This window comes from Streptopelia decaocto, assembly GCF_964273445.1.
Source record: "Streptopelia decaocto genome assembly, chromosome: 4".
Lineage (NCBI taxonomy): Eukaryota > Metazoa > Chordata > Aves > Columbiformes > Columbidae > Streptopelia > Streptopelia decaocto.
In genome coordinates, this window is record NC_138658.1 from 34132597 (window position 1) to 34158293 (window position 25697).

Here is a 25697-nt window from a genome sequence, read left to right on the forward strand (position 1 = left end):
TATTGTAATATTTTCTGCTTTGAAGGATGAATCATTGCTTTGATAATCAAGTAAGTAGCAATGATATGCCTTACAACATCTTTGTAAGTTTTGTTTAACCAGAATGTATTCTACCAGTGCTAAACTGATTTTTCCTAGATAGGAGCTAAAACGTTAGAAACTTTTAATGTGTTTTGAAATGCATCAAGTTAAAGCAGCTAACAAAGGAGAGGCAAGGAATATAAATTTTCTCCCTGTGCTCGTGAGTGCTCATTTTACTTTATCATTTTGAAGCTCTCCATGCTGTTTTGTTTTTGAATAACTTCTTCTCTTAATTAAAAAAAGTCATATAATCAGGACAATAAGCTGTTCACTAGGGTGCCCTAATTAAGGGGATTTTACTGCATTTCTGATTTATATTACTAATAAACTTTATTGAATCTTATTTGAATACCTCACAAATAAATAACACTTCTGTTATTTCTACAATCATTGAAAAACAGGACATGCAGATAGGAAGGTGTGTGATATATTAGACCATTTCTAAATACAAATAAAGCCTAGCAATTAGGTTAACAGCTGATTATCCCAATGAATGTCATAAATCCGTAAGACATCATAGGAAATTAGACTCTGTCTGGAAGTGCAGCCTAAAAACCTACCATGTAAGTATCAACCATGCTTTGCTGTGTGTCAGTGGTTTGGGTTGGACCAGTGCTGGGTGGAAGCTGTTGCAGGTGGAAGAGGCCCATCATTTTTCCTATGAGAGGCAGAAGCTGTTAGACCCAAGACAGTGTAGGGAACTGAGGTCTCTTGTCTTGCTCATTGTTGCATTTAATCATTAGTTTGTGTGAGATATTCCTCTCTGCACAGTCATGTTTATGCCAAACTTTTTAGTTAGATGATGTATTTTAAAATCAGGTTCAGGCATCTGGAAGGACTGAGACCTTAGGATAAGTGTGACACATCATGTCAGTACAGCTGTGTGCTACAGTGCTAGCTGCGCTGAAGTGACAAGGTGTGGGCTGGACTGTGTTGGGTAAATGAAGTAGACTCCCAGTTGCATCATTTCAGAGAGAGATATGTAAGAACTAAATGTCTAGGACTAAAGATCTGGCTCTGAGAATAATGTGTATGGCAGGTCAAAAATGACCAGTTGGAAAATAACATTTTGTTCCTTTGAAAGTGTAGTATGAAGTCTTCTGAGAGTAACAGATCACTTACATATTTTCTGCTATACTTTCTCTGCCTCAGGAAATCCTCTTTATTACTTATAGTGGTTTCCTTAAGGTTTATTCCTTTTTTTTTTTTTTTTTTTTAATATTTTTACAAGTCAACCTGAGAGTCTTTTCTCCTGGCTGTCCCTACGCTTTTAATAGAGAAAGTCAATGCTGAAACTATGTTTCCTTTCGTAATAGATGGTGTAAGGTGTTCTCAGGCAGTGTTAGACAATCTGTTCGTGAGTGATTGTTGGCCTTTCTAGGTTAAGAAAAGAAAAACAAGTTTCATAAATTGAACCACAATCTGACAACATTTTAACAAAAAATAGTTGTATGTACCCATTTCCAAATTCTTTTACAAGTTTTCAAATGCACAGTTTAACACAATGACATTTTCTTAGGAATGAGAAGATGATTAGTTTAATGACATGTAGAAAAGGGATGCTTCCGGCAATAGTGATGAAAAGGAAGAGGAGATGCGTGTTCCATTGTATATTATATTTCTGGTTTGAAAAGTTTGTGAAAATGCTCAGGCTAAAAATGGAGAACGATATTTTTTAGTTGGGATAAATTATATTTGCTCTGTTAAATTCAGCAGACTTATGCTGATTGCACAAACTAAGAGCCTTGCCCTGAAAGAGCTAATTTCTCCATGACCTGCAGCGTAGCTCTGAAAAGCTGGCAGTCTCTTCTTAGATTTTATTAGCTCCTTCTGCATCTAGGAGGTAACACTTTGTTGGCCACTCACAATTCTGTGTAACTGCAAGGCTGTAATTGTTGGGAAAGATACAAACACAGTCAGAAAGCCAGACAGGCAGATTTGAAAGGTGAGCTCTTAGTTGTGAAGGAAATCAATGAGATAAATTGTATGTAATTAAATGGAAATAGCATGTTTTTTATTTGGACTGGCGTGGGGAGAGAAAGAAAGGAGGCAGGTAAGAGGAGCTTCCTGAAGAATGTTCTGATTTTAAAGACAACAGATTTTTGGAGACAAGATGAAGTTATATTTCTGTTCTTTAACAGAGTTGCCAGGTCACCAGATTCAAGGTTCAGAAAGCATTATATCTCCTTCAACTGGCAGTACTGGGGAATTAGACAAATACACTAGGATCCTAACAGTTCTGGGAAGAGCTGTGTCAGAATTGTGTGTAATATGGGCATTTTTTTTCGTGAGCAGACTTGCATTGCATTTTCATTTTATTACAGGAATCTTGTTTTATTTGTAAAAGCATAATTGTTTTAATATGGTTCTTTCAGGGGAGTTTGCCATGATTTTTTTCTCATCATGGTAATTGTCCTGGCAATGAAAAGGGTTTTCAAATGCTTACAGTACACAGCCAAGCAATATGTAATTGAATGCAACTGTCATTGAAACAGATTGTTTTTTTGACCTGTTGTTTCTATCTGAACATGATGTTTATTTACCACGTTCATTATTGCAGCCTTAGCATAGAGAGAAGCGCTGTCGTATCATCATATACTTTCCTAACAGATGGCCCCTAACTTCTTGAAAGCTTTTTTCTACTTGCTTAACATATCCCATATTGGTACAAAGTTTCTTGTCTCAGTGTAAAGTATGATTGACTGGTTGAAAGAGATTAATATGTTACTCCTCTGGTCTTTGAGCTTGTTTTGTACTGCAGCAACCCAGGTTTTGAGTCTAATTTTGCCCAATGATCAAAGCCACTTTTTCTAATTACATAGTGTGGGAAGTTCCATTCGGTCACATGATCTCTGAACAAATAGCTCAGGTTATAACAATAACTGGAGCCCACATTTCTGCTAGAAAAGGTGGAAAAAACTTCCTTTGTACCTGCTCCACCATAATTGTCCTCAAAAAACATTCCAGCCTCAGGATTTAAATTTTGTTTTCTTCTCTCTCTGAGGCTGTGAGAATTTCTCTAGTTGTCTCTGCTCAAAACTGAGGCTCCCTCCATGTTACAGATTGTTTGTTTGCTACCTGCCTGGCTGTTGCTCTAAGTTGTGTTTTGTGTTTTAACGCTGAGTGTACATGTGAGCAATTCATCACTGAAGTGTTTATGAGGTCTATTTCGTTATTTGTTTTTGTGTGTGAGCTCAATATTATATATATATATATGCACAGTTTGCAAAGAGGAAAATACACAATTTAGATCAATATCGAGAGGCTTTAATTCCAGGCATGCACATTTTCTTCAATGCTTAAAATAAGATAAAAATTCACATATAGTGGTGTTGTAATTAAAAATTGCGAAAAGAGACAAAGGGGAAGGTAATTGAGTGTTTCGTTATACAGAAGTATAGCCCATTTTTAGTTCTGATTGCCATTGATGTTTTAATTTGTACTGATTTGTCTCTCAGCTTTGGTAAAGGATTTCTTGGGACTTTAAAATGCCAGCCATTTATTTGGTGTATGTGTCTTTGTTTTACTGAATCATAGCATGAAGCTTTGGTCCATTGTCTTCTTTTGGTTATTATGCTCTTCTTTGAGCCTTAGGGAACCTTTTTTCCCCATTCTAGTTAGCCTACCATGCCCCTAGATAAAGTAACTTAATCTCAAGTTGTGTTGTTTAAATACATACTCCTTGATGATTCTAAATAATGCTTAGGATGGACTTCCTGAAGAAAAGTTTACCCCTCACATCTTGAAGGTAATAGTATAGTCTGAATAGTTAAAATAGACCATGCAGATGATATGTAACATTACTACAAAAAAAAAAAAAATCTTTATGCTATATAAGTGTATACTATATACTTTTTGCTCTGCTGCAATTTTCTTAATGGTTTTGGAAGCAATTCATATTGGTTTTTATTCTCATAATGGTTTTCTGATGGGTGCAGTTTCAATCATAAGTGAATTCTTTTGGCAGCTGTGGTTCTTGTTTATTCTTTCTACTTTTGTTCCATCATTGTTTGTGGTTCCTTTCTACTGTCTGCTTGTTCTTAATGTTGCCTTTCAGAAGCTGAAATTACCAACTGGGCATTTGGTTTCTGTGTTTTGTTCCTGGCTGCTTCCATCTCATCTATCGACTTTTCAGACCAATGATTGTTTCCTTTGTGTTTTGGTCCTCTTTTACAGAGGCAGTGCTTGACTCTTTCTTTACACTTCTGCAGTATTTTCTTTCTCTTAGATGTAAAAGAATGATTATTCGATAAGGTGTGAATACATAACATGCACCGAGGACTTATTTCTGTATGTTAATATTAAAATAATTTTGTTACCACCATAGAAAACCAAATTAGAATAATACGATAACATAGAAAGCCACATTAGTATAGATAGCATTTAAAATCTAAACACTGGATGGCAAATAATTTCTCAGTCATTTTAAATTTTCGTCTTTGGATAGAAACTAAGTATCAAAACTCTCATGACTAAAAATACAGAAATACTTAGAAAGGTTAGAAGAGTGTTAAAAGACATAATAACACTTTTTGGAAACTTACCTGTATGCAGATAGCATTAGACGTTTGTTTTGGTAAGTTAAGTGGGTATTTTGCTGACTTTCTTTTTCCTATTTAATTGTCCCTGAATGTAGACAATTATCAGGTTCATTACTTTTCCTTTGGAAAGGAAATCTTGGCTTAGGAAGACTCCATCAGGAATAGTTCCTAAGGATATGTATTCAAATGCAATTATTTGTAAGTGATTTTATGCCATGAAAAGAAACTATCATTCCTAAAATGGCATCACTTCATTGTATAAAGCTAAGCATATTTGTGATTTTTTATATTTTTAATTTTCAAATGTACTCTTCATTTGGCACTTTTTGAGTCTTATGTGTAAGATGATATGCATCACAGAAATATGTTGTGTATGATGAGAGGCAAAGAATGCGTGTTGCTCTATTTCTTTGTTTCTGGAGAACCAGTTACAGCCACAGGGTTAAACATGAGGTTAACCTGCCTATGGAGTTCATTGACAAAACAGGATAGTGAAATGGAGAAAGTGTGAAAGAAAGGTGTGAATGCATCATGGTAAAAAGAAGGTCTAAGAAGAAACAAGTGTTGTTAACAACAGAAGAGCTAATAATTAAGCAAGTAGTTTTGACTCTCCTTTGACAGGGCACCTATTTCTTATTACTGGCTTAAGCTTAATTTTTGTTATTGAACAAATCTGGGCCCTAACTTTTGGAATAAAATACTTGGACACATTTTTAGTGTTCTGGAAAACAAGGGCAAACTAGGGTTTTGCCTATGTTAGTAGAAGAACAAGGAGAATTCAAGTATAAAATACTTAATTCTTTAACTCTAGCAAAACCTTCCGGGAGTTGTTGTTTCTCAGGTAACTTTAATTATTTACCCTGTTTCTTGGAATTCCCAGTTATTAGCCAGTCTAGTCGAGTGTCTCTAGAACAGTGATCACAAAATGAGCTTACTATATCCTTGCCCTCGTGTTGCTAAGTAGGCCATTGACTATTTCTAGAAATGGCAAGATGAATCCAAAGAAAAACAATTCACATAGAAGAGCTTGAAAGAAATGAATGCCGGCAGTTGCTTCTGATGTCTTTAATAAAGTAGATCTTTCATGTTTCAATGGCTTATGAGTCCTAATCATCATGATTTTTTTAAATCTAATAACTGTGAACAGCTTGTGATTCACCATTATAAAACTGATGTCTCCAAGCAATAACAACATGACTGTTGACTTAGTCTAGGGTGGGAATCCTGCCAAAAACAATTACACTTTCTGCACATTTACCAGGTCACCCTTATGTATTTGGAAATACCATCCGTTCTTTTCCCTGCTGTTCCTGAGAGACCAAATGTCCCAGAACAATTGCAAGCATTTGTCTTGAGACAAAGTCTAAATGATTACTTTTAGCAAGTTTATATTACGTGGCATCGGTGCCCTCCCACTTATCTTTAGAGGACTTTCACAGAGGAAAGCACAGCACTGAGGTTCTTCAGTGTACAACTGTGACATTGATCTCACTGATCCACATAACTTAATATTTGCTAATGTGTGTTATGTCCTTAATTTCAATATTTGTGTTAGAAAGAGTATTGATCTCACATCCAGGTGGCCCTGCTTGAATTAAAAGAGAGTTTATATCTCTATGGCAGTTTTCTTAATTATTTTTACAAATATGAAATGATTTTGCTTTTATCTTAGTGTTTATCAGGATTGAGTACATACATGTGGAATTCAGCTTTTAATCTGCAGCACCTTTAAATAGCAAGAACTGCAGTGACTTGACTTGCCCAGGTGGTGGTGGTGCTTTGCACTTGTCTCTACTGTGCAGGAGTGGAGAGAAAAGTTCCAACTTTACCAATATTCCCCAGAAGATGGCACATACGTGTAAGGACTAATGATTTTCCAGGTTTAAAGACATTAAATGGAGAACCATTAGCTATGTTAATCCCAGAGAACTGTGGTCAATAGTCAGTAAGTAACTAGTGAGGAGAGGTAGTATGAGTTTGTTCCATGTCAGGATGTTTGGTCTAAATGAACAGCAGTTGTTCGGGCTGCTATGTGTAAAGTGAAAGACATCCCAGCCAGATCTAGTATGTGCCCGCAGTTCATGTTAGAAGCCTAGCATAAGTAATCTGGGCTCTTTTTATTTGCCATCACAAATAATTGTGATGACCTTTTTGTCTTTGTTGGGTGTTGACTGGTTGGTTTGTTTAATCTTTTAGAGGTATAGTGGGAATTTTTGTTTGTTTATTTTTAATGGAAGTTGAGATCTATTAAGTTACATGAATTCAGGAGCCAGGACAGAGCCTTAACTAAAACTTCCCAACAGCATGGGCAAATTGAACTTCATTACCCCAAAGATGATTACTCGAGACCTGACAGGTCCAGATCTCTCCAGTGTCAGGAAAGGAAGGATCAGGAAGGAACTGAGACAGAAACTGGAATACAGTGCTCCAAAGAGCCAGACTTTTCTCTGTTAGAGAAGGCATCACCCATGGTACACAAATTTTCTGGTGCAGGCTGCTGGCCCTGTTTGTAGGCTGTTGTAGGCAGTGTTATGTCGTCTATGCCTGAAACCATTGACTGGTGATTGAAGAAAAGCAGGAAGTGTGACAGCAGTTGTGATAGCATCCTAGGAATCAGCAGTACTGGCATAAAACTGTTTCATGTTTCAGTGATCTTGGGGTGACACTGTTGTTGTCTCTGTCACCTTACATGCAGCATTAAAATGGTTTAATGCTGGAGATCACAGAAGTGGGCCAGTAGCACACACAGTAGTCTCCTGTGGAATTCTTGCCCAGGGATCCAAATATAAGCTGGTGATTTATTTTAATGTGTATTTTTGAAGGTGGATTGTGAGACATTAACACCTTTATTGCAGCAAGTTCAGAAAGTATTTAGCCTTTGCTGCAGATGGGAAACAACCGTTCATGAGTCTGTGGGGAGGTAGTGAGTTGGTTTTGTCTCAGCGAGACAATAGTGATTTGGAATAGAACAAGGAGTTCCAGTAACTTAAAGCTATTCAGAAAATTTGCAGCCTTTTTCAGAAACCTTTGTTCAACATGAGCAGTGTTATACCTTTAATACACTGGAGGTAAATATTGGAACTTTACATAGCGATTTGAAGTTGGAACAGGTCTGACCATCTTTTATCCTAGCCCTGGAAAACCTGCAACATCCTTTTGTGAAGGGGAGTATTATTCATCAAGTTTGTTAATCACTTGTATTCTCTCACCTGAGGTGAAATTCTGACCTAATTAAAGTTAATAGGTGATAACTGTTGAAACTGGCAGATTTGGAATTTCAGTCATACTGTTTAGGTGCTTTTAATTGGAGTATAGAAATAATTAGGGTATGAGAAGTGACAGCAGTAGCAAAGATAAATAAGCAAAGCCATGAAAAGAGAATAGCAACTAATAATAGCAGCCACAGGAGGATGTTATTTAAAAAAAAAATAAAGATGTAACTTTAAAAGAGAAAATATTTTGTTAATATTAATTCAAATCAGAGAGATTTTAAAAATGAGTCAACTTATTTTTGCCCTGTTGTGTATTGATAAGGATCATGGCTGAAAGCATTGCGGCAAAACTAGTTCAGCCAGGAGATGACACATTCTGCACAGGGGGAACTGCGATTTACCTATCAGTGACAAGCTAACGAGGCACAGATCAGGTCAGCTGACTGATACCAGAGATAGAGCATGTGCTGGAGGGCACATAGCCCCTTCTTCTGATATGCCCAGCTCAGCAAACAAAGGGGAAAAGCTGAGACCCTTCGGGGTCTGTGGCCCGGGACTTGTCCAGACTTGTTGATCTTTTACAATCACACCTTCCCCGCGTGTCGCGTGTAGAGTTCACTGTCCCATCTGTTGGGACGGGACATGCCCTTATGTGAATTATATTCAAGGATTAGTGTACCAAATAGCTGGGAAAATTAGCTTCAGTTACGCTGTGATTTATATCTATAAGCAGGTCAGGTATAGCAAGGATTGCAAGGAGGCTGACTCGTTGTTTTTGCTAGAAGGGTGTCTTTTATTCAGGGTGACAATGTGCAAAACAAAGAATGCATAGGTGATAAATGATAATTAATCAGAGATTAACTTTTCCTTATTGTACCCTGGTTTTAGAACTTGGGCACTTCTATAGTCTGCAGTGTCAAGGAGAAAAACCCAGGAAGAGTGGTGATCAGTAGTGTTCATCAATGGGCTTGAATTGTCTCTAGTAATAAAACTGAATAATCAGCATGTTATTTACACTTAAGAGGTTATTCTTTCTGCAGCATGGCCACAAGCGTCATCCAGAAGGACCAGGTTTTGCTGAGTCTTACAAGGCAGTAATTAAAATAATGTATTGAAACAGAAGGGTTTTAAAGCCAATCAGCTCCTTACTCTTCTGCTGTTAATAGATTTGCTTCTAGTTTTGGATTTATACTCCTGAAATGAAAAGTTATGTAAGGTATTTTGCAATTGCTCAGTGAGTCTCGACCTCAGAAACAACTTATTTTTAACATGACAAAAAATTCATTTCAATAATACTATTTGTGGTCATAATGACTCATTTTATAAATTACATTTGCCATTGATGCTTCCATCACTATTCTTTACAATATAAATAGAATTTAAGAATAATTTGTCGAGTTTTATTTCTGAATTAATTATCTAGGAATGTGAACATCATGTCTCTGATTTTTGTTGGTCTTGTTTCTAGTGGAAGCTTTATATTACTGATTAATAATACTAACAAATAATATTCCTCATAGCAGAGTATTACTGTTTTTCCATGGTGTTTATGTGTTCAGACAATTGCATTATTTTCCATAAATATATGCATGATAGAGTTTTCAATATTTTTTTTTAATTCTCCTACATAATTGTTTTTCTTTCTCCCTCATAGTCTGCTCCCAGTTTTCAAGAGGAGTCTTTGCTATTTTTGGATTCTATGACAAGAAGTCTGTAAATACCATAACATCGTTCTGTGGGACTCTTCATGTCTCCTTCATAACTCCCAGCTTCCCAACAGATGGAACACATCCCTTTGTCATTCAGATGAGACCTGACCTCAAGGGAGCTCTTCTTAGCTTGATTGAATACTATCAGTGGACCAAGTTTGCATATTTGTATGACAGTGACAGAGGTAAGATGTGCTACTTTTTATCTGCATGCTCTTTGCTAGATGTATCTCACTGAAGTGCTGAATTAGTATTAGAAAAGTAAATGAGGAAGGGAATCTTTACCTGCAGCAAGTGTGAGAGCAAGCTTAAATTTAGAAATGAGCATTTGGGACAGAAACAAAATTATTTAGATGAGAATGAAATTATTACAGTATGTATTAATAGAATTGCAAGCATGTGCTGATAAGCAATGTGAGATTAATCACGTGTTGTAGAACAGTTCTATGAAAAGTTTTTCCTTTTTTTTAAAGAAACACCTAAAGAGAAAAAAGCTATCTGAGCATGAAGGGCAATCTACTACCTCAGGTTCACTCCACATATGCAAAATCAATAGTTGGGCACCAAGCAAGCAAGAATCTTGGATAGAGTCCCTGCTTCTTTGGTGACTGCTTTCGATAAATACTCAAGTTTCTCTCTCTGTTGAGCTTAGATTTTTGTTGTTGTTGTTGTTGTTAAACCCAAATAATTGTGAGCAATTTTCTCAGTGGTACAGCCTTCTCAAGACCCATGCCCTTTTATGGCTGTAGTTATAATAATGTAATAGTTTATGAACTGGGAAAAAACAATTGCAAATTGCAGTATATTTATTGGTTTTCTGAGAAGAAGCAGACTGCCCCTTCTGGAATTCCATTATTGTTACTCTCTCTTCAGGTTCTCCTCACTTAGTAGTCCTTGGCTAACTTTTTTATATTCATACCTTCTCCTATTCCCTTTAAAAAGGCTATTTTGTGGCTCACCTGCATGTTCATTGGCCAGAGTTGAATATTAAATGCACATTAAATCGTGAGATGCCATTAGTTTTAAATAATGGTTGTACCACACCATGATTTATTGAATAATGAGATGACATTAGATTCTCTGCATTCTGATGCCATTTTGTACATTATGTTGTTCAGAAGCTGAAGGGATCTCCTCAAGACAGTTCTTTATCATTGTTGTAATCACTAAGCAAAACTAAAAATTGGTATGTTGCCGCTGAGAGTAGTATGTAGGATGATGAACCCTAAGACCATTTCTCAGATCCTTTTCAAATTCACATTAAAATCAGAAACATCCACAGAGGTAAAACTACTTGCTTAGCCAGTACTCGGTCAATCAGCTCGCAGTGTGCAGTACGTGACCTGCATGTGATTTATGTTTAGGAAATACTGAAAACCACCTAGTTCTTCTGAACTGCACTGCCTGAATCTGGCCAGGAATAACAGCATGAAATTGTTATTTGTAATCACCCTTTAATTATGCCTTTTTTTCTTCTGTGTTTGTTTTAATTGTAGCAAGGCACCCCAGTGATAACAAGCTCCAAGGCATGAAACTCCTACCTTTATGCTGAGTAAATTGTTGCTCCTCAGTGCTCCCACTGATTGCACAAGGTTAACCTGCAGAGTCAAGCAGTATGTAGTCAGTAACACGGACAAACCCTGAATACACAGGGTCCACAATTTCTATAAACACTTTTGTGTGAGTTTTAATGTAGTGACAGTGACGTATATTTAGGGAGTGATATATAATAGTTTCCACCTTAAACACTGAAATAAAAATAGTCAGAGAAACTGACTCTTCATGGACGCTGTGAAAGCTAATAGGAATTAGTTTGACTTATTCCAAAAGAATAATTTATTGCTACTCTTACAGCTCCCCTGGGGTTAGAGGATGACTGGTTGAAGTGCAGGGCAATTTCACATCTCTTTCCTGTCCATAAGAAGTGGGGCCATTCAGTATATGCATATCCAAGTTATTACTGGCTTAGTAGGGCAGTTGCTCTCATATGATGTGGATTAGTGTCCTGTCCCCTCCTTGCCTCTTCTGTGTTGCCCATACTGAACAGTGGGTTTTGGAAAAAGTAGTGACATTATCAGAGGATTCTGTCTGTAAAAGAATTGCTTATTTACAGCCTCTGTTCAGTCCTACTTTTTAGAGATCACTGAATTAAGAGTTTGTCTCATGCTGATCAGAAGAGGCTCAGGCACATGAGGTTCCCAAACAGAAGATTTTCTGCAGTTCAAAAAAAGCAACTGAAGTTGTTTGATTTTTCTCCTCTGCGGAGTCCTCCTTCCTTTACCAAGTGTTTCTGTGAACACTTCTTTTGTTTGTTTGTTTTGCATTCTTTTGCAATGTGTTATTGCTATCAGAATAAACTAAACTGTATGGGAATGAAAAATCTGCCACCTTTAAAAAGCAAGAAATCCAGGCAGCCATTTAACATCTCTGTAGAGAGCACACCAAGAAAAGGCAGTCCCTAGGAAAAATGGAAGGTCAGAGCAGTAAGATATAGAAAACCTTTGTAATGGATAGTATTAACATTAATAGCCTGTATTAATTTATGCATAACTGAGTTTCTGTTTAGCTCAGAGGAAACATACAGACACATTGGAGGACCTGAAATCTACTAAGTGAGATCTAAAACAATGATTCGGATTGTATCTGTTTCAGTTTGGAGTGTTGGTTTTTTTTGGTGTGTGGGTTTTTTTTAATTATTATTTTAAATTATCATTTAAAGTATTATTTTGAGGCACAGACTAATTTTGGTGCTTTTTAATGTTTTAAAATATCCCATACATCTTTTAGTTGCTTACATTTATTATCTTTTGTTTTTAGTACAAGTTCTCCCCATTTGTCTTTAACGTGTTATAGTCTATATGTACCCTTGGACTGCAGTTATCTATTATTTTAAAATAAATATTCATTGCATGACACACAAAACTTCATCTCAGTCTTCTTTAAAGCCAACATAGAAAACCAGAACTATTTGAGATAATAATTGAATTTATGCTTTTGGAAGCCTGCCATTTTCTACCTTTGCTGATGACCAATCTTGCGTAGTGCTTTATGTTGTTACTATTTTCACTGATAAAACTGAATTACTAAACACTGGCCAATCTTAATTTAATTATGTATTTACAAACTGTGAGGCAAATTAATTCTTACTACTTTCTATGTTTATGGGCATAACCACTATTATTTCTCATGAGAGTTATAACTTCCTTATAGCTTCCTTTACATAGCAAATCAGAAATTTGTCTCAAAGAAATGACTTCTGGTGATCTGTGGTTTCAGGGGAGATGAATGTGCAAAAATGTCAAGTCACTTGTGAGAAGGTCTGATTTTCTTTTTTTCTATAATACTATCTGCTATGCTTAAAATTGCTCTCTAGAATTATGTAGCATTCTCTGGAGGGAATTTAAACATAACAAGTCTAATTCCTGTACTGCTGGAAACTGTTAAAACGGTATTTGTTGTATAGCAGAAATTAATTTCTGGCAGTAATTTTCATGTTTCTGTACTCCATTATTTAATCCTTGAACAGGAAAAACAGTTAAGTAAAATCTTCATTGATTCTACAATATGTTGTAGGCAATTGCAGCTGTACAGACATCACAGCTTCCTAGCAGGAACAGTTGATAAAATGGAGGCCAACTTCTGTAGATTGTTTGTAGGAGTTAGCATGGAGCCTACTTATCTATATGAAAAAATATGTCTCAGCACATCTTCTTTCATAATCAGGGATATGACTGTAGCCAGCAGAAATAATAATTCCATTAGCACCACTGCAGAACATGGGAATTTTGCTGTAGACCTTAGTGAGGTCTGGGATTAAATACAGTATTGCTCAAGCACTCAGAACAGAATCAATTCAATAGCATTTTGTAATAAGCAGCTGATGCTCTTGCTGTAATTACATCACTTCTCTCCTAGAAGGCCTCTTTCCCAGCATGTGGAATCTGAGCAGTGGATCAGTGAAACCAGCAAAATCCCATGCCGAAGAAGGTTGAAGCAAAACCAAAAGGTTGTCCTTACAAGGCTCTAGCCTGATTCCTTGCAGCAGTGTAAATAGAAATTTCACGCAATAAGAAGTGAATGGGCCCACTCATATCTTCATTTCTGAGTCCTAACAATGTGTGACAGGTCAAACAAGTTACAGGGAAATCTTAAATAAGTAATCTCATAAATCACATTCTAGAAGCTTGTTACTCCCAAAGCGTTATCAGTCATATCTTCTGTTTTCTTCTGAACTTCACTAGGCTTATCAACATTGCAAGCTGTGCTGGATTCTGCTGCGGAAAAGAAATGGCAAGTGACTGCTATCAATGTAGGAAATATTAACAATGACAGGAAAGATGAAACTTACCGTTCACTTTTTCAAGATCTAGAGGTAAAAAAGGAAAGGCGAGTGATTTTGGACTGTGAGCGCGATAAAGTCAACGACATTGTTGATCAGGTTTGCTATTCTCCATTTTTCGGTGACACTAGTTAGCTGTATTCTATAAGTAATTGTAATGAGTGAATTTCTCTCGCTCCTATTTTGCGATTATTATGCATCATTTGGAAGTGACAGGTTTGTATTGAGGACCACATATATATCAGGCAGAAAGTGAACCTACAAATCCTATAATCATTCCCTTTGTTCATCTGGATTATTCCATATGCTTTTATATCCTGATTATATTAAAAACAAAACAAACCCAAAACCCAACCAAACCAAAACAAATCCACCAAACTTGTTAAGGCTATTTCACAACCTGAGTAGTGTACCATATTACATGTGGTTGATACACTATTGTAGATGATGCATTACAAAGTTATATTATGTGTAGGAATTAGTTCTCCTTACAACCAGGATGTGTTTTCTGCTTCTAATGCTTTTTCCAAGAAACTTTCCATCTTAGGAAGGCTGCTTCAACAGCTTCTCTTTTCCATTTAACTCCTTTTGTAGTTCATGTTTCTAAGCTCTTTGTCATTTGTACTGTCCTTGGATCTCTCTTCATTTTGCTCCCTCTTAAAGTGTGTTAACCAAAATTAGATGCTGTATTCCATAGCTAAGGCCTCCTGCGTTTTAAACAGAACAGAAAATTATGTCTTCTCTCCTCCTGCATGTATATTATTTACCAAAATGATTTATATATATATATGTATATTTTTTTTTAACAACAGCATCGCAGTGCTCTGATTCAAATTGTTGTCTTACTTTCAAATCCACCTCTTCAGTCCTAGCGTCTAAGAAGGTCTTACTGTGTCTCTATCTTCTTTTCATGCATTCAGAGCACAAGGGAAAATTATAAGGCTAGCTGCCTGTTGTCTTGAGCTTGACCATGTGAGACTGTGCACATTTGTAGGGATATATCATCAGAGTGTAGATATATTGGTTTGAAGCTTTTTTGAAGGACTTGTTATGTAACTCTTTCTTATGAAGGTCATTACATTTTGGAGAGGCTCAGGCAATGAGCAGTGTCCTACATGGAATGCATTGTAATTATCTGTTTTATTTGGAATTCATATCCACAAACTCTTACCCTAATTTTTGCGATTAATTAGAATTTGATCTTGTTCTTCAGAGCATTTGCAACCTCCATATCACCTGTAGCTTTTTTAAAATAATATTTTCTTATTTGTTATCCATGTCAAGGAATATACTGAGTAGAGCAATACTTAAGAGAAATAGTACTTACAGGTCCTCTTCAGCTGGTTCTGTGTGGCTTTTCAAACGGTTGTTCACTTATCTTAAAGTGACTTTTAGTCTTGTGCATGTTCCGTTAAGAGCTTGTAATGATGTCATATGGGACAAAAGCCTTATTATACTCAAGATATGTCACATCTGCTGTTTCCGTATTATCTATTAGGTTAACTATCATGTCAGAGAAAGGAAAGAAATTGCTTTGACATATTTTGATCTTGGCAAGACTATATTGACTGTTTATTTATTATTCTACAGATGATTTTGAAATTAAGTATTTTATATTCATTTAATCTCTTCCTTGATATGAATGTTTGTCTGACTATAGGTTTCTTCAGTTTTTTCCTTTTACCACTTTTTAAAGACAAGAACTCTCTGTACCCTTTAGATACCTCTCATTTTTACTGTCTTTGTTTGTTTAGTAGTAGAACTACCATTTTCTGTGGCTGCTTCTTATTTGATTGCAGATCTGGGATATTTTTCGTATCCTAATCGCACTTCGATAGATTCTGCCTTGTTTTGAGATTTTCTCAGTTTATCCCCACAGACTTTTGCTATTTCTTAAGCATACGGATGGGTAAACTTTTGTTTTTACTCTTTTGATTTGTAAGTCACTGAAGAATTCTAGGTAACTGTGAATCAGCTACACCGGTCAGTTAATATAATTCCAATTAGTTGTTCACCTCAAAACAGTTTACTGCTATGCCCTAGAATATGGTATTTTAAACTGCTGTCAGCTGTCTCATGTGGGTTTAGCCTTGAGATTCTCTTTGCAAGATACTGTAGCAGTTTCTGGAGTTCAGTCTGGTTTTTAAGTCCATTATCCTATCACTCTAGGTCTGCAACTTCCCTTTCTTATGTAAAAATGTAAACTCACTTTCAATTTCTCAGGTAGCCTGAAATAAAATCTAAAATAACTATTTCTCTATTAATTTCCTCTGTCTCTTTAAATGAAGGTCTGTGCTGAACAATGAATTTCTTGGCCTTTGAGTGTGTTCTTCTGATTTTCTTTTCTGAAAGCAAAATATGTACTTCAAGTCTTGCTTTGCTACTGGATTTATTATTTTAAAATTCTTTTAATTCCTACTCCCAAAAAAACCTTCAGCAATTTCCTTCTTTTCTTGAGGGTGCTCTTTGTATCAGTATCTCTTTTCCTTTTTTCTCTGTATTTTTACTGAGAGACTTGCAACAGGCTTCCTGTTGACTAGATTTTTCCTGAATACTGAAGTATTATTTGCAGTCTTTATATATAGAGCAACGACTTTTTTACTTTCTTCCTTGCTTTCTATTCTTGAACAAATCTTCTATTGTAGCACTTTGATTTATTACACTAACATTGTAAACTGTGGTGGCAACCTCAGGTTCACCTAGTTATGTTCTGTAGACCTTGGATCTTTGTACAGACGCACAGTGCATTTGCTAAGTCGCTTCATCATTCTTATTTTCTGTTTTGTGTTATAGTTTCTCTTCCAGATTTCAACAGTTTATGTAAGTTGAAGTTGAAAAATATTTCAGTTCCCAGCTCTCTTCAGACTAGTTTATATCCCTCTTCTCTGATTTGGCAGGTCAGTGTTACCATGCTCTTCATTATATAGCCTCTATCCTCAGCCAGCTTCCTTTGCAGAATCTCATTTACCCCTGATGATACCCTTTGGTAAGCTCTGCGCTTGCTGCTATTTCTTGTCCATCCCTGCTTGAGATGCTAGTCTAAACTAGGGACACTGGTGAATACTTTTTGTGTCCAAAGCTCCTTCATCATGGCTTTTGGATCCACCACTGAATCTTCTCAAAGTTTTAACTGGCAGTATCCTTAATATTCATATGAAGGAGTGACACATTGTGATGTTTCAGAAAGCTAGATTAATGAAATAGTACCCAGTGGCAGTTAGAGCATGATTACTAACTATTGATCCAAAGACTTGCAGCCACTGGTCATTTTCTCAGATACCAGTGAAGAAGAAACATTTTATGCAAAAGAACTAATCTGTTTGGTCTAACAAAATTTTATTTGGAAGCAGCAGCTGCATAAGAAATACATCTGAAGATAGTTCTAAAACCTTTTTATAAGTAGTGAGTTTTAAGTAGTCTGAACCAAATAACTGGTTTAGGATAATAAAGTTCATATATCATGTATATATTGAGCTCAGAAGAGGAATAATTGAATAACTTCTATGGCCCATCTAATGTGATTCCTCTCAATCTTAAACTCTAATAACATAAAGCTTATTGTTAAACACTGCCTTCAGTTATATTCCTGTAACTTCATTAAAGCAAGTATATGGAATGTTGTTCACTACTATCTTGATATAAGTTACAGGATACCTATTCTGAATATTTTAGTTATATGTTAAATGAGGAAATAAATGAATCGTCCTCTCTTGATTAAAGTTGTTGTCATTGTTCAAAAGATGGAAGAAACCTCTAGAGTCTTCTTATTTCTCTTTCTCCAGAGAAGTGTTTTGCTTCAGATGGAAACTTCCTGTGCAGACATAGTCTTAACTAGGAGTATTTGGGAGAAGAATCCATGGTACATGCTTGCCAGTGGAGACTGCTGAGAAACCACCACCTTTGGGAGAGATTATGAGGAAGCTGTAGGGCAATAAACAACAATTTTAACTCTAAAGACCTCCTTATAATGTAGATTCTTTTATTAATGTCAGTGAGCTTTTAAGCTTTTTCTAGTTCAAAGAATGTTACAATTCTGCTACAAAGGGAGACTAATCTCAGCAGGAATCTCTGAGGCACAGGACTTCTACTGCATGACACCTGCTTCCTTCCTGTCCAGGTTGTACCTTTAATACAAAGCATAGTAATTAGCATTCAGCTCCTCTGCTTACAGATCTTGGGACTTGGACTTCAACATGACTAATTTCCATCAGCGGAGAGCATGTTCAGTGGTGCATCAAGTAAAATAAAAAGTAAAGTACTGAACAAACCCAGTATTGCATACAAGAAAGCTCATAACTAGCTTTTACATCATACTGCATTTTGTAGCTTTTAAGTCTCAGTCCATATATCAGGTGAACATTCTCCATTACAGGGATATTTCTTTTTTTACAGGTTATCACAATTGGTAAACATGTTAAAGGATACCATTATATCATTGCAAATCTGGTAAGCATTTTTAATATTTAAAATACGTCTATTACTCATTTTACTGTTTATGGAAGCACATCAGCTATTATTTTGTTTTAAATGCATTTTAGAAAATAGAGAAAAGCTAAGTGTCATTTTGCCTCTCTGAATGAATGCATGTGTTGAGATGGTATTTGTTTTAACGGCTGAGTCTTTTCAGGGCTTAAATACTTCCTGTGATATTCCCATCAGTGGGCGTGAAGGTTGCTTAGCACTCTCAGTAGAGCTGCATCCCTTTTTCTACATACTTTAGAAAAGTAGAGTACAGAAATAAAAAAAAAAAACAAACACAATTTTGCAGCATATAGGGTCACACATTCATTCAGCAAACTAGTATTTCTTCTTCCACCTCCAAAGTATGTAAAAATTACAGTTCTCAGCTTTCATTCTGCTAAACTAGTGAGTCTTAGCTTTACACATCTTCTTTTCTCAGTTTGACTTGGTGATCAGTTTCAATTAATCCTTTATTGAGCATGACTGGTCACACAGTATAGCTATTAATGTTTTTCTAAGGAGAAAGGTTCAGGAAACTCACTAAATTCTGTCAAGGTCATTTTTTTGAAATTGTATCTAAAGATTAAGGACATTAAAGTCAACAGCACTTATTTATATTTACTGAAGCTAGGGAATGTTAAATGTTATCTTTTTTTTTTTTTTTTTTTTTTTTTTTTTTTTTTTGTAACAGATAAAGCAAATTCTGCAGGCTTGAGTCTCAGTTATTCTGTTCCAGAAAAAAGTTTTGGGATTTGCATGGTGTGAGTGCCTCTAAACAGGTTTTTTTGAGCATTTATTCTTGGACTGTGATAGCGTTTGGTATAAATTCCAGGAGAGCCCAGAGTACTCTAATTTACACCCTGTCTTCCATGGTCTTTTGAGGGGCTTGAGAGAACAGAACAACCATAGGGTGTCTATCACATTCAGTTATCGTAACTCCTGTCTCTTCCCAACCTTTGATCAAAACACTTCCTCCCTCCAGGCAGGGAGTATTCTGAAGAATCATGTATGTCACTAGACAGATGAAAGGAATCCTTATACTCTAAAGACCTATTTAAAGGCAGAACAGTGGGATTTCATTTTTATATTTATTAACTAATTTTTAGGATAAAGAAGTTCAGCTACTGATATTCACAAAGCAAACATAAAATTCTTACAAAATTTGAAAAACTCTCTAACTGTTAGACGTTTGTATTTTTGCATTGCAAATGTTGTATAAATTGTATTTTAGTCTTAAGGGAAATAAACATTTTAGAACAATTGCCTAGTGTATTTCATTATGTTGACTGGTTGCTATTTTAGCCATAGCTTTAAGCTTGTGACAGTAAGCCTATAAGATCTAAAACTTATTGAATATTGTATTTTAAAGCTGTTTAATATTATATTTGCTTCCTACAAATTTATACAGTTTTAATGCAAACATTGTAGATCTTTTGTATAATATCATATAAATAGATATGGTAATGATTTTAAAACTGTATTTTTTTCTGTCAGAAAGAAAACTTATCTAGTACTTTATCATATCCCATCTTCTTCACTGAATCCGCCTTTTTTCTTTTCTTGACTAATAATATGCTTCTTCAGTTTTATCAGCCAGTCAAGAAATTCATCTATTTTAAGAATAAAACATGCTGATAGATGGAGAAAGGATCAAAGTATACAATGAATGTTCCTGTTCAAACTTTAAGCTCACAATAATATTGGAGAAAGTTTCATGATCCTTGTAGAAATGTCTGTTAGCATGCAGTGAGACATCATTGATGGATATCATTAATATGCAATAATTAAAGAGCATCTAGTATAGCAATTGTAGCAACTTCTGAAAATGTGGTCTGAAGTTACTACCTCTTTTTATGTTTCTTCAGAGCATTCATTTAAACTGAAGTGTCTGGTTTCAGTATTTTGTGTAAATTCATTTGTATGGTCATTTAGGACAAGGTAAAACACAGAACATGGAAAACAAAACATGTACTGTTTGTACGAATGAGAAGTAGTTCTTTATACTGGAGGGAGGAGGCAGGGGAAACGGTAAGTCCTTCCACATGCTTTAGTGTTCCTAGCAAAAAGAGGACTCAGCTGTGGCTGTAACTATTCCTGACTAAAACCTGCTTGCCTGTTATTAATGTCAGTGTTCCCTTTCTCATGTAAGCAGTCCCATTTAAGTGAACAGGGTTGTTCAGAAATGTGAGCATGGCAAGGCCAGATCCACTCACCCCTTGCTCTATAAAGATGTATGTCTAGTGAGGATTGAGGGGCATTGCTGGCTGCTGGAGCTGACAACTTAATCCTGGCAGCCCAGGATTAAATTTGGATCCTGTTTGAGGAAAACGTTGGCTTACACTTCTGCAGTAGAAGTCACATGGTAACTCTTTATTTGTATATGCTCTTGAGAGACCTGCCAAAAGTGTTGGAATAACAGACAATGTTTTCTGTGCCCAGGGATTTACTGATGGAGATTTGTCAAAAATTCAGTTTGGAGGAGCTAACGTCTCAGGATTTCAGATAGTTGACTATGATGATCCTCTGGTGTCAAAGTTTATACAACGTTGGTCAACATTGGAGGAAAAAGAATATCCTGGTGCACACACTAGTACAATTAAGGTATGTCTTATATTTGTTTTAACCATGACGGATGTACAGGAAGTGAGAGAATTGGAATAGAAAGACGAGAGATGGAGAAAGCCCTTCAAAATCAGCTGTGTTAGCACAATTTTATATTTCTCTGGGGTACTTTTAACATTCTCTATCCTAGGACTGGTTTAACAAAGATACTGCAGTGTCAAAAAGGTTCAAGACAACTTTAATTTTTCTTGTGTCACTGTAAATCTGCGCCTGGCAGCTTGTTAGGTAATTGATTTGAATGTGATGACATATTAAATATATGCTGACTTTTTTTTTTTTTTTTCCTTTGTGTTTCAAAATGTTTTAAAGGCAAATATGTAGTCATACATAGACATACATAGACAGGGAGCACAGGTCTGGCGCTTTCTGCTATAACATAATCTCCCAAAGAAATGGTAAGACAGTTGTTTTGAGACAGATGCCTAAATCCCACAGAGACTGTTAAAATTCAGCGGTATGCCTGAGGTACAGAATCATGGTCTGTTTTCAGGCCTGAGTGACACCAAATGTGACAATGCACAAGTGGTTAAAAGTCCTCACCTTGTTTTTCCCTCTGGATAAAATTGGATTAATAGTGCCTTCTTACCTCATGTGACTGTTCTGAGGATCAATTAGTGCTTGCAAGATGTTAAAAAGAATAATGCAATTTTAATGCTAAATAATTTTTCTTTTAAATAATATGATCAGAAATTTTATTAAGAATAAGTATACTTAAATAACTCTAAAATGTGCTAAGACAAAAAGATAGATGGCAAATTTTCTAGGCATAACTTTTTTTTGTGTTATATTTTGAATATGAAGCATATTCTTGATTTATAATGAGATGGATAAGAAGCTTGAGCAAGGAATGCAAGAACCATTTTTTAAATTCCTAGAACAAAAATCCTGTAAAGTGCACAACCTTAATTTAATTTAAGAAATAAAGTTTGTAGGTTCCCTTTTTCTGAGGCCAGATTTGCAGGAGACTTAGTCAAAGCTATGTTGTTTTGGTTTTTTTTGTGGGGACTTAGTCAAAACTGTGTTTTTTCTGTGGTTATATTTTTATTCGAAAATGTTTGACAGTATAAGTAAATTTCTTATTTGATGTTTGACAAAATAAACTAGAGTCTGTGTCCTGCCTTTAGATACATATTTTATATTGTATGTAATATGAATGTAATATGTATTGCTCCCATTTAGGAAAAAGGGAAGGGATATGGTTGCTTGACCAACCTCATAGCCTTTTATGAAGATATAACGAGGTGGATAGATGATGGTAGGGCGGTGGATGTGGTCTACCTTGACTTCAGTAAAGCATTTGACACAGTCTCCCACAGCATCCTCACAGCTAAACTGAGGAAGTCTGGTCTGGACGATCGGGTAGTGAGGTGGACTGTGAACTGGCTGAAGGGAAGAAGCCAGAGAGTCGTGGTCAATGGGGCAGAGTCCGTTTGGAGGCCTGTATCTAGTGGAGTGCCTCAAGAGTCGGTTCTGGGGCCAGTACTGTTCAATATATTCATCAATGACTTGGATGAGGGACTAGAGTGTACTATCAGCAAGTTTGCTGATGACACCAAGCTGGGAGGAGTTTCTAACACGCCAAAAGGCTGTGCCGCCATCCAACGTGACCTGGACAGGCTGGAGAGCTGGGCGGGGAAAAATTTAATGAAATATAACAAGGGCAAATGCAGAGTATTGCATCTGGGCAGGAACAACCCCAGGTTCCAGTATAATCTGGGGAATGATCCATTAGAGAGCAGTGTAGGGGAGAGGGACCTGGGGATCCTAGTGGACAGCAGGGTGACCATGAGCCAGCACTGTGCCCTTGTGGCCAGGAAGGCCAATGGCATCCTGGGGTGTATTAGAAGGGCGGTGGTTAGTAGGTCAAGAGAGGTCCTCCTTCCTCTCTACTCTGCCCTGGTGAGACCACACCTGGAATATTGTGTCCAGTTCTGGGCTTCTCATTTCAAGAAGGACAGGGAACTGCTGGAGAGGGTCCAGCGTAGGGCAACCAAGATGATTAAGGGAATGGAGCACCTCCCTTATGAGGAACGACTGAGGGAGCTGGGTCTCTTTAGTTTGGAGAAGAGGAGACTGAGGGGTGACCGTATTAATGTTTACAAATATACAAAGGGTGAGTGTCACGAGGATGGAGCCAGGCTCTTCTTGGTGACAAACAATGGTAGGACAAGGGGTAATGGGTTTAAGCTGGAACATAAGAGGTTCCACTTAAACTTGAGGAGAAACTTCTTCTCAGTGAGGGTAACAGAGCACTGGAACAGGCTGCCCAGGGAGGTTGTGGAGTCTCCTACTCTGGAGACATTCAAAACCCACCTGGACACGTTCCTGTGTAGCCTCATCTAGGTGTTCCTGCTCCAGCAGGGGGATTGGACTAGATGATCTTTCAAGGTCCCTTCCAATCCCTAGCATTCTATGATTCTATGATTCTATGGCTGTGGGTGATTAATACAATTCTTTAGTCTCTCTGATTCTTGAGTGCCCAAATTTACCTACCTACCTGCTAATGTTGCAGAATCGTAGTCTGGAAATAATCACAGTTAAATGCATGGCTAATGTAAAATATCTAACAGAAACCAAGATGCTGTTTTTCTCAATGGAAAACTAAATAGGTGGCACACAGTGCTAAGGATTCTGGCACCTCAGATATTACTTAAAATAGGTGGGGAATTGCATGTATGTTTGATAAGATGAAGTGGTTGCAATTTTTTGTTGCAGCATTAAAATCTTTAAGTTTATCACAGAAACTTTATTTAAACCTTTATTTATTCCATGATAGGTCCTTTCAATTCTACTAGAAATTGGAAGGGTTGAAGGAGAGCTTTTGAAAAAATCTTATGTTTTTGAGGTTTATTTTATTATGGATAGGAAAAATAAACTAATTGAAAGATTGAAATATTTTCATGCATGTCATTAACTTAAAAGACAGTTTAAATTCCATTTAAAAGTCTGATCTGTCTTCCTTTATATATTGTCTGCTCAAGAAATATACAGGATCACACTGATCTTCAGTGAAGAGATTGAGATGTTAAATAACCACATAAACATATAAATACATATAAATGCTACAGGTATTGATGAGGGTAAAAAGTAGATGTATATTGCAATGTTTTGAGAGGTTGATTGTATCAGTTACTGTATTTCTTCATGTATCTTTCTATCTTTTGCCTTTATATGCATATTACTTGTCATTTTGCCTGCCATCACATGTGAGGACAGAGCTGTGTCACATTTCATTCCTATCCTTGAGGGAGCCAGAGCAGAATCGTAGAAATCATAGGAAAAGGACAAGAAAGGTGTTTGAGCAGTCAGACACCTGGTTCATCCTCCCTTCCTGAAGGCAGAATCAGCTATACCTGTGCAAGCAGGTATACCTCCCCAAGCATTCTGTTGCAGAGCATAAATGGTCTTGGTTTTAGGTTTTTTGTTTGTTTGTCTTAAAGTAGCCTTTACATTGCCTAATCCATTACTCCTTTATCTGTTTCTAATGGATACGAGAAAGTTCCCAGTTTTAGCTGTCCTATATTTGAAGATGGCTGCCGTATTTGTCCTTGCTCTCCTCCCTGCTAAACTAAATAATCCCTTTTCCTTTGAATTTTCTCCTCTCAGATCCTGTTCATCATTTTGCTCTGGAACCTTTCTAATTGGTACTCATGTTCTTTGAAATGCCAGACTGGGACTTGGTACTGCATCACATCCGTGTGCTGTGCTGTAGAGATCAAAATAATAGCTTCATGTATCTCAGAGACAGTACTCCTTTCAAGGCTTTCTTTTGTGTTACTTTTGGTTGTGTTTTGCTTTTTGTTGTGTGGGGTTTTTTTGTGTTTTTTGTTGGTTGTTTGTTTTTGTCTTTGTTTTGTTTGATTTTTGTTGTTGTTGTTGGGGTTTGTTTGGTTGGTTGTGGTTTTTTGTTTGTTTTTTTTTCCCTCACTATCATGACACTGTTGGAAAATATTTATCAGGAGATACACACTAACATCCAGATCTTTTTCTGCATTGCTTTTCTGTACTACTGCCAATTTAGACACATTCATACCATATCTATGCACTTGATCATTCCTTTAAAGTACAGAATTTTTCATCTGGTTTTGTTGAACTGCATTTCCTACCTGTTCTTCCTAAACATGCCATTCCTTCTTACATAAATATTCTAGCTGTGTTCATTATCCTTTACTTCTTGGAACAGTGTATAAACATCTAAGTTATTTAGCAGGTTTAACTCACTGGTCTCCCATTTGTCCCTTCTGTGATCTTATGAATCGTATTTCTCTCCTTTTGGTTTTAAGGCAGTTGTTCAAAGTGTCAGTGGTTATAAATGAGCTCTTGCCACTAGTTCCCAAATAATCTAGGAAATTGTCACTGCCAATTGTGTATGAAACAGGAAGGCTAATGAAAGTCCTGTATCACCAATACAGCAATGAGAGGAGGTTACATGCCCCTAGCAGGTAATGTTAGCCCTGGGATTGCAAATGTTATATCTCATTGCAGGCAATGGCATCACAACTGTGTTGTATTATCTTATTTTTGTGATCCAAAAAGGAGTATACATTCCTTTTACATTATAAAATGCAAGTCAATGGAATATGACTGAGCCAATGTGACAAGACATATCACAGCACTCAAGTAGAGTCCTGAAAATGTAGAAAGACGCCTCTTTCTAAAAGAACATGCATTTTAAAGCAATGAACTTTTCAAGAAAGAAAAACATTTTTGAAAACATGTTCTACAAATTCCC

At 36.4% G+C, this 25697-nt stretch overlaps 1 protein-coding gene across 1 annotated transcript in view; it reads left to right on the forward strand.

Annotated features, from left to right (window-relative positions):
- The window catches only part of GRIA2 (glutamate ionotropic receptor AMPA type subunit 2), a gene marked incomplete at its 5' end in the record, with an annotated part of 91528 nt that overhangs the window by 31359 nt on the left and 34472 nt on the right, over window positions 1-25697 (forward strand). The window contains 4 exons of the mRNA XM_082051349.1: window positions 9489-9728; window positions 13785-13981; window positions 18275-18328; window positions 20783-20944. Of these exons, the coding sequence (XP_081907475.1) occupies window positions 9489-9728; window positions 13785-13981; window positions 18275-18328; window positions 20783-20944 (653 nt within the window). The remainder of the gene's footprint in view (window positions 1-9488; window positions 9729-13784; window positions 13982-18274; window positions 18329-20782; window positions 20945-25697) is intronic.